The sequence below is a fragment of the Bacillus rossius genome, chromosome 5 (genome assembly GCF_032445375.1).
Source record: "Bacillus rossius redtenbacheri isolate Brsri chromosome 5, Brsri_v3, whole genome shotgun sequence".
Lineage (NCBI taxonomy): Eukaryota > Metazoa > Arthropoda > Insecta > Phasmatodea > Bacillidae > Bacillus > Bacillus rossius.
The window spans coordinates 78,827,132-78,843,903 of NC_086333.1; the positions used below are offsets into that span (position 1 = coordinate 78,827,132).

The window sequence follows — 16,772 nt, forward strand, 5'->3', positions numbered from 1 at the left end:
GCATTTCTTCCTAAATTTAGAATTAAAAAAACATTCACGGGTGCAAAGGCCTGAAGGTTTGAATTCGAATTCCTCTTGCACTCGAGTTGGTCAACGTCAAAGGTAGGTAGGAACCTTAAAAATTTGCGGATTCATTTCGCGATAGAATAAAATTCAATTATGTCTACCTTTAGTCTTAAGATGCTTTCACTATTGGCAAACAGTTTATAGGGAATACTATGAACCAATGAGAAACCTTAAACTAAAAATAGGTGCCGGATCACAGGCTGCACAGTCGAAACGTCTCACTAGTCGGCAGCCAATGAACAGGAGACATTTGCCCGAGTGTACACAGGACTGTGGAGTCTACCCTGGAGGTCAGAGTAAACGTGAATTTCTCCGGTCTCCAGCGGTAGAGGCGTACATTTTTTCGCGAAAATAGTTCGAGACCAGCTGTGTGTTAAAACACTGTATGTAGTCTCGTCTGTGTTTCGTGTTTGATGAAAGTTTCTTTCAAGTGCGTTAACGTCGGTTGCATCCATTTGGTGCAGAAATGAACGCGTCCTGAATGCTTCCCTTCAAACAAGGCAAAAGGCTTCTCTTATTGACGGCCGCCAGTTAGAAAAGGGAGGGGGAATTACCTGCCGCTGCCAATGTTTATTTGACGCGTTTGCGTCCGCGAACCAGATGCGAATCAGGCCACAATAGTTAGAGACCGGAAAAATTCGCGGGTTCAATGACCTCCAGGATGGACTCCAATATCCTCTGCACACTCGGGTAAATGCCAACTGTTCATTGGCTGCTGACTTGTGAGTCGTCTCGACTGGGTGGCCTGTGATTCGACACTTCTTTGAGCGAGGGTCTCTAATTGGCCCTCATTACTCCAGATTAACAGTGAACCAATTGCAGAAGCAGCACTAAGGTATAATTATTTGAATAGTAGCACAACACGAAATGAACCCGCGAATTTTTCAGGTATCTAACAACAGTGTTTTCACATATACAGCGAAAACCAGTGCCAAACCAAACAGTTTCGTCGTCGCCGAACTGGGCAGCTAACATTGTGGCTCGGCTGGCTAACGAGGTCGACGACAACGAAGGAACGCAGCGCGACTGTAGGCGTGGCGCTCACGAGAATAACCCTGTGTTGTGGTTGGCGGCGGCGGGCGGACAAGATGGAGTCCTGGGGGCGGAGCGGGAGGCAGGGAGTATTGCAGGGCGCGAATCTGCCCGTCATCCCTGTGTTCATGCAGGTTCTACCTGGGCTCAACTCATCTATTGGGACCGGAAAATATTCGCGGGTTCAAAGACCTCCAGGATTAACTCCCATAGTTCTACGTACACTCGGTCAAATACCACCCACTCATTGGCTGCTGTCTTGTGAGACGTCCCAACGTAGCAGCCTGTGATTCGATAAAGCTTCGGTCGGGTGTTTCTCATTGGCCCAGCGTCATCCAGGTGAGTTGTGAGCCAACAGCAGAGGCAGCACTGAGGTATAACTATTTGGATTTTAGCCTATCGCGAAAATGAATTCGCGAATTTTTCCGGTCTCTACGCTATCGCGAATATTTCCGGGCGATGTTCGTGACATCCCCCGCGCGGGGGAGATGCAATCGATATGCGGCGAGGAGGGCGGCCTCGATATCGGGCAACCTGCACCCCTCGCGCCGTGGATGGGGCCGTCCCGAGGGTCCCAGTTCACGACCCACGACTGTTCCTCGGATACCTCTGGGTTCAGTGACGTCTAGGACATACTCCACACAGAGACGCGGCCAAGGGTCCGGATCATCCCTTCCGGAATTTAAAAAGAAAAACAATTGGTTGTCTGTAAAGTCGGTTTACGGACGATAGTTTAACGTGACAACGTCATAACAAAACATCGATGAAATGATTGCATACTTTTATGAATAAAATTGAGTCATTTTTATTGGATTATCACTATTTTGTATGGATACAAAGAAGGAGTGAAATGAAATCTACAATTTAATTGATAAATTTACTTTTATTTGCACTCATTAATTCAAATATGTTTATTACTTTAACGAAGAGGTTATTTTAACAATAACTTTTATACATGTTTGCTATTTAACTTTTTTTCCAATCTGTGTTATTCTGTTAAGGATAGGCCGATGATAGGAAAAGTAGGAAACGAATGGGAGTGTTTCAAGTTTAATGTGCCTCGAAAAAGTCAAATCGATGGTTGTTTCAATCGAGTGGAAGAGAGATAGATGTGGCGCAAGCGTACAATGAGCGTAACGGGACAATGTGCGTTACGGGACACTTTTTCGTGCGTGCAGCCGGTGTTCATCGATTTATTAGACGTTGTCACGTCAATAACAGTAATTTAGCTACATAAGGTTACAAAGATATCATTTTGGAAATATTATTGTAATCCAACTTTATTGGACACAACATAATTGAAGGTGGATGTTGGATGCGATCGTCCAATCAGAATCGTGCCTAGCGAAAACGGAAGTGTCGTCCATTTCCGTCTCAAAGATTCTTTAAAATGGCGAAGGGCACGCGGCCGATTAAAGAGGTTACAAAAGCTAAATAACTTAAAAATAATGCTAATGGAATGTCTAATGCAAAAAACATTTTTATGCGAAAAAATTAAATAACGTTTCTTTAACTTTGAAAAGACTCTGAAAATTTATATCATTATATAACGAATATTATTGTGAGTTAAATTTATTCGTGTACATAACATATAAAAATGCACAAATATAATAACAATTTAAAGCACTGATATGGATTATTTAATTTCAAAATCAAGAAAATTCTGAAAAGTTTGAAATGGCTCAGACCGAAAATAAATGTTGATAGTGTGACATGATTTAATGCGGATTTGAGGTTATCTGTCCAATGGAGAAAATTGGAAGCAATATTTTCCGTCCAATACTTCCCCTCCAACTCTCTTGTCAAATGTACCGGAGACAAATAGTTAGGGACCGGAAAAATTCGCGGGTTCAATGAACTGCAGGACTAAATCCATAGTTCTACATACACTAGGTCAAATGCCACCCACTCATTGGCTGCTGTCTTGTGAGACATCCCAACGTAGTAGCCTGTGATTTGATAAAGCTTTGGTCGGGTGTTTCTCATTGGCCCGGAGTCATTCAGGTGAGTTGTAAGCCAATAGCAGAGGCAGCACTGAGGTATAACTATTTGTATTTTAGCCTATCGCGAAATGAATTCGCGAAATTTTCCGGTCTCTACTAATAGTACAGGTCCGTCAGGGTGCACGTGTCAAGCGCAGTGCAGTCCAATCAGCGTGAAGCAGTTGTCAATGCGCTTCAAGTCTAAACTACGCCCGAAGAATCCGCGAAATAACCCTGCACAGAAAAATATTTCCTTTACTTTTAAAAATTAAAGAATACTTCGGAAACCACTCACCAAGGTACAGTTTGAAATACTAGGATAAAGATATTGTCACTTTGTACAACACATCGCATATATGAAATACTTTTTTTTCGAGATGATACTATGTATTCATTACGAAATTTAAACGAATCATCTTATGTTTTAATTGATGTTTTATTTGAGCATAACCTATTTTTAAACCGTGGACAATATAATCGAATATTCAACAATTTGACTGTATTTTGTTCTGTTATGCTTACCAATTTGCGCAGTTAATACTAAAGCTATTCAGGAAACGGTTTACAAATAGCCTAACTTTAACTATTGGAGGTACTGAGACAACACAAAGCATGTATGTCCGGCTAAGAATACGAACCCAGTATTACTGCGAACACCGTTTTGTAGTGATACATTAGTTTTAGTGTAAATGTGGAAATGTCTGTAATTTTACATGCATATTTCTGTTCCATTTACAAAAAAAAAATACAGTGTAGCTGCACTTACTTCACGTTTTTTAATGTTTACCAATCTTCTCACATCACTGTGGTCTGTACACTTACGTTCAGTAAAACGAGTATTCTTAATTTTCAGTGATAGTAAAAGTAACGGTACTATTCGCGTAAAAATAGAACGTTCATTAGACTGCAATAAGGCAACTGCCAGGCAATTCAGGACTTATCTGCTTCCACACTGAAGGGCTGTGGTTTGTGTGCCGTCAGTAGCCTATTAGAAACTCAACCTATCACATAACTGGCAATGCTACAGTACGTTCCGCAAAAAAAAAATACTTTCACTTATGTTGTTAAAGTTTTAGGAAGATGAGTGCAGAACTTGAAGGCATAGCGATTTGCATCAATTCTTTTCGAAGGCGATGACTATAACAAAAATACAAATTAATTAATAAAACGGCAAATAATTAAAAATAAGAACCAACAGTCGAAAATTATAAACATAAATAATTTTAAAACAATTTCTCTATGAAGGTGCTCAAGAAATAAAGTCAACGAGCATGTCGTAACAGCAGGTAACAAAAGTACAAACATAAAGAAAATAATAAACAAAAATATAGATATAGTAGATATAGAATTTTTTTTAGAAATATTTTTGTCGTCACTCTTCAGTATTGTAAGTAATCATTACTAGTTTATTACTCTCTATAACTGTCCCATACGTTTGTGTTTTAAGGTATGCGGAAAACACACATGCATGATAAAATGTATTTTAAGGCATCGTATGAAAAAAAAATCATCAAACTTATATACTTACATATGTTATTGTAGAGCCATACGTACATGTGAAAAATAGTGAATATACAGATATTATTAATTTTTATAAAGGCATTTTCGAAGTTGATCTTCAGCACTTATGCAATTTTTATACATACAAAGTTTTAAATATTAATGAGGCAGTTCCCCTCCAATGGTATAAATCATTTCAAGCTAACATTGTTTCATTCCCACCTCTTGTAGAAATGATTGTACGGTATTCAGCCTGAAAGCGAGTTGAAACAATTTCGAGGTTTGGATCAGCATGTGTTGTATCTAACGTCCAGTAGCACTCTGAAGTGATGATTCTATTATACCAACCGTCCAGCTCAAAACACTTACAAGGCATATTAAGCTAAGAATTCGATTGAGGATAGGCCGATGATAGGAAAAGTAGGAAACGAATGGGAGTGTTTCAAGTTTAATGTGCCTCGAAAAAGTCAAATCGATGGTTGTTTCAATCGAGTGGAAGAGAGATAGATGTGGCGCAAGCGTACAATGAGCGTAACGGGACAATGTGCGTTACGGGACACTTTTTCGTGCGTGCAGCCGGTGTTCATCGATTTATTAGACGTTGTCACGTCAATAACAGTAATTTAGCTACATAAGGTTACAAAGATATCATTTTGGAAATATTATTGTAATCCAACTTTATTGGACACAACATAATTGAAGGTGGATGTTGGATGCGATCGTCCAATCAGAATCGTGCCTAGCGAAAACGGAAGTGTCGTCCATTTCCGTCTCAAAGATTCTTTAAAATGGCGAAGGGCACGCGGCCGATTAAAGAGGTTACAAAAGCTAAATAACTTAAAAATAATGCTAATGGAATGTCTAATGCAAAAAACATTTTTATGCGAAAAAATTAAATAACGTTTCTTTAACTTTGAAAAGACTCTGAAAATTTATATCATTATATAACGAATATTATTGTGAGTTAAATTTATTCGTGTACATAACATATAAAAATGCACAAATATAATAACAATTTAAAGCACTGATATGGATTATTTAATTTCAAAATCAAGAAAATTCTGAAAAGTTTGAAATGGCTCAGACCGAAAATAAATGTTGATAGTGTGACATGATTTAATGCGGATTTGAGGTTATCTGTCCAATGGAGAAAATTGGAAGCAATATTTTCCGTCCAATACTTCCCCTCCAACTCTCTTGTCAAATGTACCGGAGACAAATAGTTAGGGACCGGAAAAATTCGCGGGTTCAATGAACTGCAGGACTAAATCCATAGTTCTACATACACTAGGTCAAATGCCACCCACTCATTGGCTGCTGTCTTGTGAGACATCCCAACGTAGTAGCCTGTGATTTGATAAAGCTTTGGTCGGGTGTTTCTCATTGGCCCGGAGTCATTCAGGTGAGTTGTAAGCCAATAGCAGAGGCAGCACTGAGGTATAACTATTTGTATTTTAGCCTATCGCGAAATGAATTCGCGAAATTTTCCGGTCTCTACTAATAGTACAGGTCCGTCAGGGTGCACGTGTCAAGCGCAGTGCAGTCCAATCAGCGTGAAGCAGTTGTCAATGCGCTTCAAGTCTAAACTACGCCCGAAGAATCCGCGAAATAACCCTGCACAGAAAAATATTTCCTTTACTTTTAAAAATTAAAGAATACTTCGGAAACCACTCACCAAGGTACAGTTTGAAATACTAGGATAAAGATATTGTCACTTTGTACAACACATCGCATATATGAAATACTTTTTTTTCGAGATGATACTATGTATTCATTACGAAATTTAAACGAATCATCTTATGTTTTAATTGATGTTTTATTTGAGCATAACCTATTTTTAAACCGTGGACAATATAATCGAATATTCAACAATTTGACTGTATTTTGTTCTGTTATGCTTACCAATTTGCGCAGTTAATACTAAAGCTATTCAGGAAACGGTTTACAAATAGCCTAACTTTAACTATTGGAGGTACTGAGACAACACAAAGCATGTATGTCCGGCTAAGAATACGAACCCAGTATTACTGCGAACACCGTTTTGTAGTGATACATTAGTTTTAGTGTAAATGTGGAAATGTCTGTAATTTTACATGCATATTTCTGTTCCATTTACAAAAAAAAAATACAGTGTAGCTGCACTTACTTCACGTTTTTTAATGTTTACCAATCTTCTCACATCACTGTGGTCTGTACACTTACGTTCAGTAAAACGAGTATTCTTAATTTTCAGTGATAGTAAAAGTAACGGTACTATTCGCGTAAAAATAGAACGTTCATTAGACTGCAATAAGGCAACTGCCAGGCAATTCAGGACTTATCTGCTTCCACACTGAAGGGCTGTGGTTTGTGTGCCGTCAGTAGCCTATTAGAAACTCAACCTATCACATAACTGGCAATGCTACAGTACGTTCCGCAAAAAAAAAATACTTTCACTTATGTTGTTAAAGTTTTAGGAAGATGAGTGCAGAACTTGAAGGCATAGCGATTTGCATCAATTCTTTTCGAAGGCGATGACTATAACAAAAATACAAATTAATTAATAAAACGGCAAATAATTAAAAATAAGAACCAACAGTCGAAAATTATAAACATAAATAATTTTAAAACAATTTCTCTATGAAGGTGCTCAAGAAATAAAGTCAACGAGCATGTCGTAACAGCAGGTAACAAAAGTACAAACATAAAGAAAATAATAAACAAAAATATAGATATAGTAGATATAGAATTTTTTTTAGAAATATTTTTGTCGTCACTCTTCAGTATTGTAAGTAATCATTACTAGTTTATTACTCTCTATAACTGTCCCATACGTTTGTGTTTTAAGGTATGCGGAAAACACACATGCATGATAAAATGTATTTTAAGGCATCGTATGAAAAAAAAATCATCAAACTTATATACTTACATATGTTATTGTAGAGCCATACGTACATGTGAAAAATAGTGAATATACAGATATTATTAATTTTTATAAAGGCATTTTCGAAGTTGATCTTCAGCACTTATGCAATTTTTATACATACAAAGTTTTAAATATTAATGAGGCAGTTCCCCTCCAATGGTATAAATCATTTCAAGCTAACATTGTTTCATTCCCACCTCTTGTAGAAATGATTGTACGGTATTCAGCCTGAAAGCGAGTTGAAACAATTTCGAGGTTTGGATCAGCATGTGTTGTATCTAACGTCCAGTAGCACTCTGAAGTGATGATTCTATTATACCAACCGTCCAGCTCAAAACACTTACAAGGCATATTAAGCTAAGAATTCGATTGAGCATGGTGGCCAGTACCTTCTTATCTCCTCAACTCAACTCATACTGCTGCTTAATGAACTGTTCCTGAATAACCTAGTATCACCGATGAAATTCCCGACAAAATGGTGAATTGTTGGTTGGAGCGCTTCCGTGAGATGCCATCTTCTTTGAATTCGAAGCCCGACAGAATCTTCACACTCGAGAGCTGGATGATGTCCACCACTGGTTCGAGGCCTCCCAGAGCATATCGGTACTGACAATTAAGGCACCCGCCTAGTGTAAATGAGGCTGGATAGAGTGCGACGCTCGCTGGTGCTTCGAAGCGCAGTACGGCCTCTAAGCGCAAGGCTCTGAACAGGCGCGCATTATAAGGCGAACAAATAAAAATAAAGATGTAATGTAAGTCCCTCGAGTGTTTTCAATAATCTGTACCGAGTACAGACCATGCATATTTCGCAAAAATATTCCGCGACTAGCTGAAAGTTAGTATCGACTTGAGTCTCGTGGTTGGTAGAGTTTATTTCAGTTCCATGTCGATTGTTACGACAGCAACAACGGTGGTTGGGTGCGGGAGCAAACGCGTTCCGAGTGGCCCGGTCAAATAAGGCAAAGACCTCTCTCGCAGACGGCCGCCAATCACAAGTAAGAGACAGCTGGTGCGGGTACACCTTGCTGCAGTCTGGTGAGGGGTTCAGGTTTATTCGAGAAGAATGCCTGCCCCATCTCAATCCACCCTTGAGGATGTCACGTGGCATCAGGATGTCCCTCGACAGCCCAGTGCCTCTGCAGGAACACGGGTCCTGGGGCCGCAGGCGATGCAGACCCCCGCTGAAGGCAGCGAGGAGGCGGTTCGCGTGGCGGTGCGCGTGAGGCCCGCCGCCACGGGGAGCCCCTGCGTGCTGGTGGACCAGCACCGCCGCCCCGGGGAGGTGCGCGTCGTCGGCCCTCGCCCCAAGAACTTCACTTTCGACCTGGCGCTCGGGCCCGGCTGCAGCCAGCGCGACGTCTTCGAGGAGGTGGCGCGCCCCATCGTGGACCGCGTGCTGAGCGGCACCAACGGCACGGTGCTCGCCTACGGCCAGACCGGCTCCGGCAAGACCTACACCATGGACGGCATCCCGGGCGACCGCGACCTGTGGGGCGTCAACCTCAACGCCTTCGAGCACCTGTTCCGGACCATCGACCAGGCGCTGGCCGAGGACAACGGGTGAGCCACTCTGTGGATGTCTGACCACCGGACGCATTGAAAAGACCAGTTCTGGCAAGACCTACACCGTGGACATATCTCCTGTGCAAGCATAATGTACGCCTGCATGACTTGTTCGATGCCCCATTGGGCGAGGATTATCTCAGCCAAGTAACAAAAAAATACTTCAGTGACCTCCACAGAATGATCCGTACAAAGAGTATTCCAAACCATACTTTATTTTATATCAGTTCTGTGTGTAGCAGTAACTGTTTGCAGTGCCTAGTTTTGTCCTTAACCATACGATTTTTTTAAGAGCACTATAGTAGATGGATTTTAAGAATAAGCAAAACGGTCCTGGATGAATAACATAAAGTAGTGTGTCCCCTGATGGATAAGTGATAACATTTTATCTAGTGGATGAGTGTACAATAAAATTGAGTATGGATAGAAATTACAGAGCATATTCATGTTGCTGGTTATTCAGAATCCTCGAAAGGTACTGGACAAGAAAACAATTTTTTGTGGACAGTTGTTCAGCGCCATCGATCAGGAATTGTGTGGATAATATAATGTACATATTTTGTGTATATATATTGTTTATCTAGGTATTGGGCCAAAGAGGATAACACGAAAATATCAAGAGTCGAGTAAATACTCAGCACTATCGATTAAGTATTGGATAGGTGCCCAAATTTATCCTTCTAGCATTGGTTGAGGAAGATGCCACTCATTATATTTTGAGGAGCGCTCAGTTACTCTCCTGTATAAACTGACAGCAGGGAATAAATCCATAATTTAGAGCTACATTTTTATATCGGTTAAGAGGCATATAATTTGTATCACATATACAGTTCAATGATACTTTTAGAAGAAATATATGTTTTGCTTGTTACCGATCTATAACGTCTATGGCGATGATGCACAGTGCAGGAAGAAACACTGACTTCTCCCTACAGGACCACATTCAAAGTGTTCGCGTCCTACATGGAGATCTACAACGAGAAAGTGTACGACCTCCTCGGCGACGACTCGAGGGCGCCGCTGCGCGTCATGGAGGACTCTGCACACGGCGTGTGTGTCAAGGACCGGACGGCGTACGTGGTGAAGTCCGTGGATGACCTCCGACAGGTGGCAGCGGCAGGGGTCAAGCGGCGGGTCGTCGCGACCACGCTGATGAACGACCGGAGCTCCCGTTCTCACGCCATCTTGCAGGTCAGCTGGTCTGCAGTTACCAGCTGTTTGTCTGTGGTTCCTAGCCGATGGTCATTGCAGAAGCTCTAATACCTTCCCGATCAAAAAGAGGGATTGATCCCTAACAGTTTTGTTTAAATTATTATTGCTCTGGATTGTATAAACGAACTGGAAATTTCTCCCACCCTACCCTGATACGGCGCATATGTGGGAGGGGACTGTGAGAATGCCGGCCATAGGTCGGAACAATCTGTTTGTCTGTGGCTAGCGAGCAAGCAGAAGGAGATAAAAGGAACTGGATCCACGCTAAAACTCACACAACCCTAACAAAACCCTATCTCAAATATTTCCCTCCATCTTCTTTGCATTCCGTTATGCATTATCACCCATGTGATTTACAGTTTTCAACGGATGGACATGAAAAGAATCTGTTTCAAGATGTACTTTATGATGATGATGTCGAGATGATATCCCTGGTTCCTCGTGAGGCAAGGTTCTATCCTCAAGTTATCTGGTGAAATGTCGGTATAAAGATACTACTCCACTGAAAAACGATAAAGGACATTTTTAAGCCTAATTGTATATAACAGAGAGGTATAAATATATATATTTTTTAAATGGTCCGATGTCACAAACAACACATTGAAATAAGCATCAACTATTAAAAAAAAAGTTTTTAATAGACACAGATAGGTGGGTGATATTTTATATTTTTCTGATTGTTGCTTACATGCACTTTAAGCAATGATTAAGTAAGTGTGTTATACCTAAGTGTAAATTAGTTTTCCAAAGGTCTCCTAAGAAAAGTGAAACAAGAGCGGATGTGCAGGTGAGGGTGAAGCGGCGGGAGAACAACGTGACGAGGAACGGAGTGCTGAACCTCGTGGACCTGGCAGGGTCGGAGCGCCAGCGCCGCACGGGCGCCGTGGGCCGCCAGCTGTACGAGTCGTCCAAGATCAACTGGTCGCTGACGACGCTCGGCAAGGTGATATCGGCCCTGCTGGAGGGCAGCGCGCACGTGCCGTACCGCGAGTCCAAGCTGACGCAGGTGCTGCGGGACTCCTTGGGCGGCAGCGCCGTCACCACGGTAGTGGCGCACGTGTCGCCGCTGGCGGCGGACCGCGAGGAGACCCTGTGGACCCTGGGCTACGTGGACCGTGCCAAGAGGGTGCGCAACTGCGTGCGGGTGAACGAGAGCCCGCGAGACCTGGCCATCGAGCGCTGCCTCGCCGAGGTCGAGGCGCTGAGGAGCGAGCTGCTGCAGCGAGGCGTGTCGCTCGACGTCCAGCCATCGGCGAAGGTGACCCTCGCCGTACTGCTCACAGCAGCTGTCCAGTCTAATACCAAGCGAGTTTCCTTCACCAGAAAGAAGCCATTTATAAGTAAAGTGCAACCTACTCCAATAAACAGACAAATATTTCCACAACTAAAGATTATCCACAATTTGTACTGACCCTATCCTTTCATGACATTCTCCACCAACAAGCTACCAAAAAAAATATATTTCTTCTACTGTGTGATTGGTCTATCGTTAATCCTACACTTCTTAATAAACTTCGATCAAATATTGTAAACTTTTGACACGCGCCACTTGCAGATGTTCAAGACAGAGAGAAAGAGCGTGTTAACCGATGGGCGGTTGACGACTTCTCGAGCACACGCTGGACTTCGAGTTGGTCTCTAGCACATGCAGGACTGTGAGGTGGTCTCTAGCACACGCAGGACTGTGAGGTAGTCTCTAGCACACGCAGGACTGTGAGGTGGTCTCTAGCACACACAGGACTGTGAAGTGGTCTCTAGCACACGCAGGACTGTGAATTGGTCTCTAGCACACGCAGGACTGTTAGGTGGTCTCTAGCACACGCAGTACTGTGAGGTGGTCTCTGGCACATGCAGGACTGTGAGGTGGTCTCTGGCACACGCAGGACTGTGAGGTGGTCTCTGGCACACGCAGGACTGTGAGGTGGTCTCTGGCACACGCAGGACTGTGAGGTGGTCTCTAGCGAACGCAGGACTGTGAGGTGGTCTCTAGCACATGCATGACTGTGAGGTGGTCTCTAGCACACGCAGTACTGTGAGGTGGTCTCTGGCACATGCAGGACTGTGAGGTGGTCTCTGGCACACGCAGGACTGTGAGGTGGTCTCTAGCGAACGCAGGACTGTGAGGTGGTCTCTAGCACACGCATGACTGTGAGGTGGTCTCTAGCACACGCAGTACTGTGAGGTGGTCTCTGGCACATGCAGGACTGTGAGGTGGTCTCTAGCACACGCAGGACTGTGAGGTGGTCTCTAGCACACGCAGGACTGTGAGGTGGTCTCTGGCACAAGCAGGACTGTGAGGTGGTCTCTGGCACACGCAGGACTGTGAGGTGGTCTCTAGCACACGCAGGACTCTGAGGTGGTCTCTGGCACAAGCAGGACTGTGAGGTGGTCTCTGGCACACGCAGGACTGTGAGGTGGTCTCTAGCACACGCAGGACTCTGAGGTGGTCTCTGGCACACACAGGACTGTGAGGTGGTCTCTGGCACACGCAGGACTGTGAGGTGGTCTCTAGCGCACGCAGGACTGTGTGGCGGCACAGGGCGAGGACCCGGAGGAGCTGCGACGGCTGCAGCTGGCGGTGGCCGAGCAGAGGCTGCAGGCGGAGGCGGGCGATCTGGAGCGCGGGTTGCTGCGGGAGCGACTGCGGGCGCTGCAGCAGGGCGTGGTGACGGCGGACGGCGAGAACCTGGTGGACCGGTGCGCGCGCCAGGAGCTCCAGCTGCAGGAGGTGACCGCAGCGGTGGAGGCGGCGCGACGCGACAAGGCAGAGGCGGAGGAGCAGCTCCGACTGCTGGAAGCAGAGGTGGCCGGCCTGGAGAGCCCTCGCCGCTACCTCGAGGAGGAAGCCCGCACGAAGGACCGAGAGATCGCCAAGGTTAGTTGTGCTTCACACTACTTGAAGAAATGTTTTACGCCACCCACTTTCTTTTCTAAATCCCATTTTCACATGCCGAGTTGGTTATTTCATTTTATTTTTTTATTTTTTTCCAGTTAATTTGTATCCATACCTCTGTTGTATTTTTTGTTTCATCACAAATTTTACCACAAGATACTTGCTAAATATCTTTTACGAGGTGTAAAATATTATGCAAGTACTCAAATTTACGTTGTTTTTTTTTTTTTTACAAATTTCTAGCTTTATAGTACGATGTAAGATCAAAAAATACGATGAATAATTTTATTACGAACAAAGTAACAAAGCTTACATCAAATTTTAATCTTATCTACTTCAAAATACTCTCCTTGGCTAGCAATGCACACATATCGACAAATTGATTGCATGATTGGAATAATTTCTGCATGTGGACAGACAGGCAGAAAAATCACAGATAAGAAGCGAATTGTGGCATGGCATTTTGTCATGATGAAGGTGGAAGCCATTAATCCATTTTTATGGTCTCCGTTTCGCAAACCGATCGTAATGTTAATGCATTGTTCTAAATCAATTATTTGAGATTCGGAAAATTCACGCATTCATTAAGACGCAAGTTACAATACAAACCTACACACTCTTACTCTGTGGACATGATTGGATCGCAGTTATTTGGACACGCCCCTCTACGATCGTGAGCCAACAATGCCCAGATAGGAGAGAAGTAAGCGAATCAGGTAGTGCCAATTAACAAGGATAAATATATTTCTGATAAGAAATCAAATAATGGGAAAGTAAACACCTATGAGTTTGAATTCTACCCTGAGGCCAGACGATTTCGCGAAATGTCCGGGTATCTCTCCCCGATGGGCGTCAGACACGGTAAACATAACTTCACTCGTCCGCTCTGGAAGCCAACTGACAAGTCACAACTTGTTCAAGTATGACACTGACTATCTTAATGGATCAGACTAAAGGTGTTATTACTTCAAACAATGTAGCATAGTAGTATATAAATGTATGTCAGAGCCCCTGGAGTCGGAGTGAGGAGCTGGAGTCGATGTCAACCATCTTGGGTTATGATGTCACGGTGGCCATATTAGATGATGGTCACCTTGAACGTTGACCTTGACCTTCAAAATCTGTCCAAAATTGCCACACAATTACTCAAAATTTGCAAAAAAATCGCTATAATTCGCCAAAATTTCCAGTTTTCAGGAAAACATTACGCTTGAAAATCTCAAAACATTAGAAAACACAATTACCTGTTTCGAGGGAAAAATTCTCGATTTGAGGGAAAATGTCTGTTTTAGTCCCCAAAAAATGTCAGAGGCCACATGTCCTCAAAGAGGCTGAAATTCCTCATCTACAAGCCTTCAATAAACCTCTTAGAACATTTGACCTAGACCATTAGGATGCCATGGTAACCATTTTGAATTGTGACGTCACCATTGCAATCATGATTATGGTCGCCATCTTGAAAATCTGTAATTATTATCGGAAAAAATAGGGAAAAATTTTAAATTAATAAAAATGTGATTAAAAAATTGAATACAACATTCCATCATATTGAATTATGACATTACATCCATCATCTTGAAATTCCGTAATTATTATCATAATAATTTGGGGAAAAAATTAAATACCATTTTATAAAAATTTAATTTGAAAAAACGCACATCATGGAGTTTGCAGTTCGAACCTGGTGAGAGAAAAAGATGGCGTTGGATTGTTCCTCGATGGGAGCCACTGACAGACTGAGAAGGGTGTCGTGTGCCGACGGCAGGAGGAGGTAGAAACTGCTGAAGACACTTCGGCCCAGGCCTGGGCGGAGGGTACCATCTCTGTGGGTCTGACTCTGATAAGGAAGGGTGTCGTGTGCCGACGGCAGGAGGAGGTGTTGCTGAAGAGACTCGCGGCCAAGCTGGACAGCCTGAGGCGGAAGAAGTGCCGCGAGGAGAACCGCCTGAGGTACGAGATGGAGCAGACAGAGAAGCAGGTGCGGTGGTGCGACCTCATCATCGGGGCCTGCATCCCGGACTGCTACCTGGACCTCATCTACGACAGCATGAGCTGGGACCAGGCGACAGAGGAGTGGATCTTGCCCCACGCGAACCTCTGCGGCAGGCCGGGCAGCAGGTGACTAGCGACTTGGCTGGCTATCTCCTAGGGGTTGAAACACATGCGTGAAGTGACACAGTCGCTCTTCCTACTACCAAACCCCATCTTCGACTTACCAGGTTAAATTGGGTAAGGTTACATTTAATAATGTTCGCTGGCTTTCACGGCCATTTCCTGAAGTAGCTTGGCTTCTGGGTTGTAGCCGTGTCCTTGGCGGATAATTCACCTACGTTTCGGTCGACATTGCAGTCGCCATCATCAGCGAGCAGTTACCTACTGACTGCTCCCTGACGATGGCGACTGCACGCTGGATGTCGTGTCCGAGCGCGTGGTGTCATGTGGTCACGTGGTCGCAGGGGTGCGCCGAGCGGCCGGCTGCTGGGACGACGAGCCACGACCCTGGACGCGGCGTGCAGCCCGCGGCGGACCAGCGCGGCGTCACGCGGCGTCTACAGGTCCTACCAGCGGGCTCCCCCGCACCCCTCTCCGCCGCTCAGACTGCCCCACCTCCCGGACCAGTGAAGCACTCCGCTCCTCCTACTCATCCGCGGGGCAGATGTACTCCTCGCCGGCTCATTAAACAACCAGAGCACTCCAACTGTCTTGTCACTGCAGCTACTGCATCCTGGGAGGGATGTGTGTACTGCCCGTACAGGACACTTTACGTTTACAATTATCAAACCCAGCCCACAGTCAAGCTTTTGCAAGCGAAAGCGCCCCCCCCCCCCCCCTCAGTGAGGGACCACAATTCCCCCCCCCCCCTTTTTTTTCCCTACCGGATCTACGCCCATGAATAACTGGGTTAGGATTCTTACCAGGGGAATTTATGCTCTGTGTTAGCCCCTTACCTCCAACAGTAAAGTCATTTGCAAACCGTTCCCTGAATAGTTCCCGCGCACATTGACAAGCTTAATATAAAAAATATATATCTATAAAGTCCAATTGTTGAATATTAGATTCATATTTTCCATGATTAATTAAAGTGAAACATAAAAAATAATAAAAAACAAATTATGCGCCAATTTCGTAAGAATGAAAACTTCCAACAACGTATGCCAAAAATACCACTGCCATGTCATGTACAAATTTTCAATATTTTTCTTGTAGTACCTATTCCAAATTATTTCTTGGCAGCTGGTTTCCAAAAGAATAATTTTTGTAAAAGTACTGAAAATGTGTTTCTGTGTGGAGCGAAAGTGGCAGGTGCCGACTATTGGCACACTGTCGCAAGTTAAAGTGAATATGAGGACTTTTCAAGGAAGTACGTGTCAATTCGTCATACAGAGAACCACCTACAATGACACTAGCAACTTGTAGCAAAGACTGTATTCCATCTGCAAGAGTAGTATTACTAAAGTAATACAGCAAAGAAGGTTTCGTGTTTTTCACTAACGTAAACAGTATAAAAAAGGGAAAGAATTGACTGAGAACCCCCAAAGCTGCACTAGTGTTTCACTGGATAGAATTTGCTAAGCAAGTGCGAATTGAAGGAGATGTTAAACTTCTAAACGATGAAAGG

General features: G+C 43.7%; 2 protein-coding genes across 5 annotated transcripts in view; one reads left to right on the forward strand and one right to left on the reverse strand.

Annotated features, from left to right (window-relative positions):
- The window catches only part of LOC134532075 (serine/threonine-protein phosphatase 2A regulatory subunit B'' subunit beta-like), a 191,862-nt gene that overhangs the window by 117,169 nt on the left and 57,921 nt on the right, over positions 1 to 16,772 (reverse strand). The gene's annotated exons all lie outside the window — the stretch shown is intronic.
- LOC134532393 (kinesin-like protein KIF3A) lies at positions 7,272 to 15,848 on the forward strand. 2 transcript variants are annotated; one of them, XM_063368831.1, is made up of 7 exons: positions 7,272 to 7,347; positions 8,651 to 9,045; positions 9,984 to 10,239; positions 11,048 to 11,518; positions 12,800 to 13,135; positions 15,024 to 15,271; positions 15,610 to 15,848. In XM_063368831.1, the coding sequence occupies exons 2-7, from the start codon at positions 8,654 to 8,656 to the stop codon at positions 15,773 to 15,775; spliced, it is 1,869 nt and encodes a 622-aa protein (XP_063224901.1). In that variant the 5' UTR covers positions 7,272 to 7,347; positions 8,651 to 8,653; the 3' UTR covers positions 15,776 to 15,848. The 2 variants fall into 2 exon arrangements, with proteins under 2 accessions (XP_063224901.1, XP_063224902.1); XM_063368832.1 differs by having other exon boundaries at positions 7,275 to 7,347; positions 8,628 to 9,045.

Bases quoted from the DNA above. Each gene is read 5' to 3' on its own strand.
- LOC134532393 (XM_063368831.1), top strand. From the start codon at position 8,654: ATGCAGACCCCCGCTGAAGGCAGCGAGGAGGCGGTTCGCGTGGCGGTG. The intron at 9,046-9,983 runs GTGAGCCACTCT...TTCTCCCTACAG, and splicing joins GCGCTGGCCGAGGACAACGG to GACCACATTCAAAGTGTTCG. The intron at 10,240-11,047 runs GTCAGCTGGTCT...GCGGATGTGCAG, and splicing joins GTTCTCACGCCATCTTGCAG to GTGAGGGTGAAGCGGCGGGA.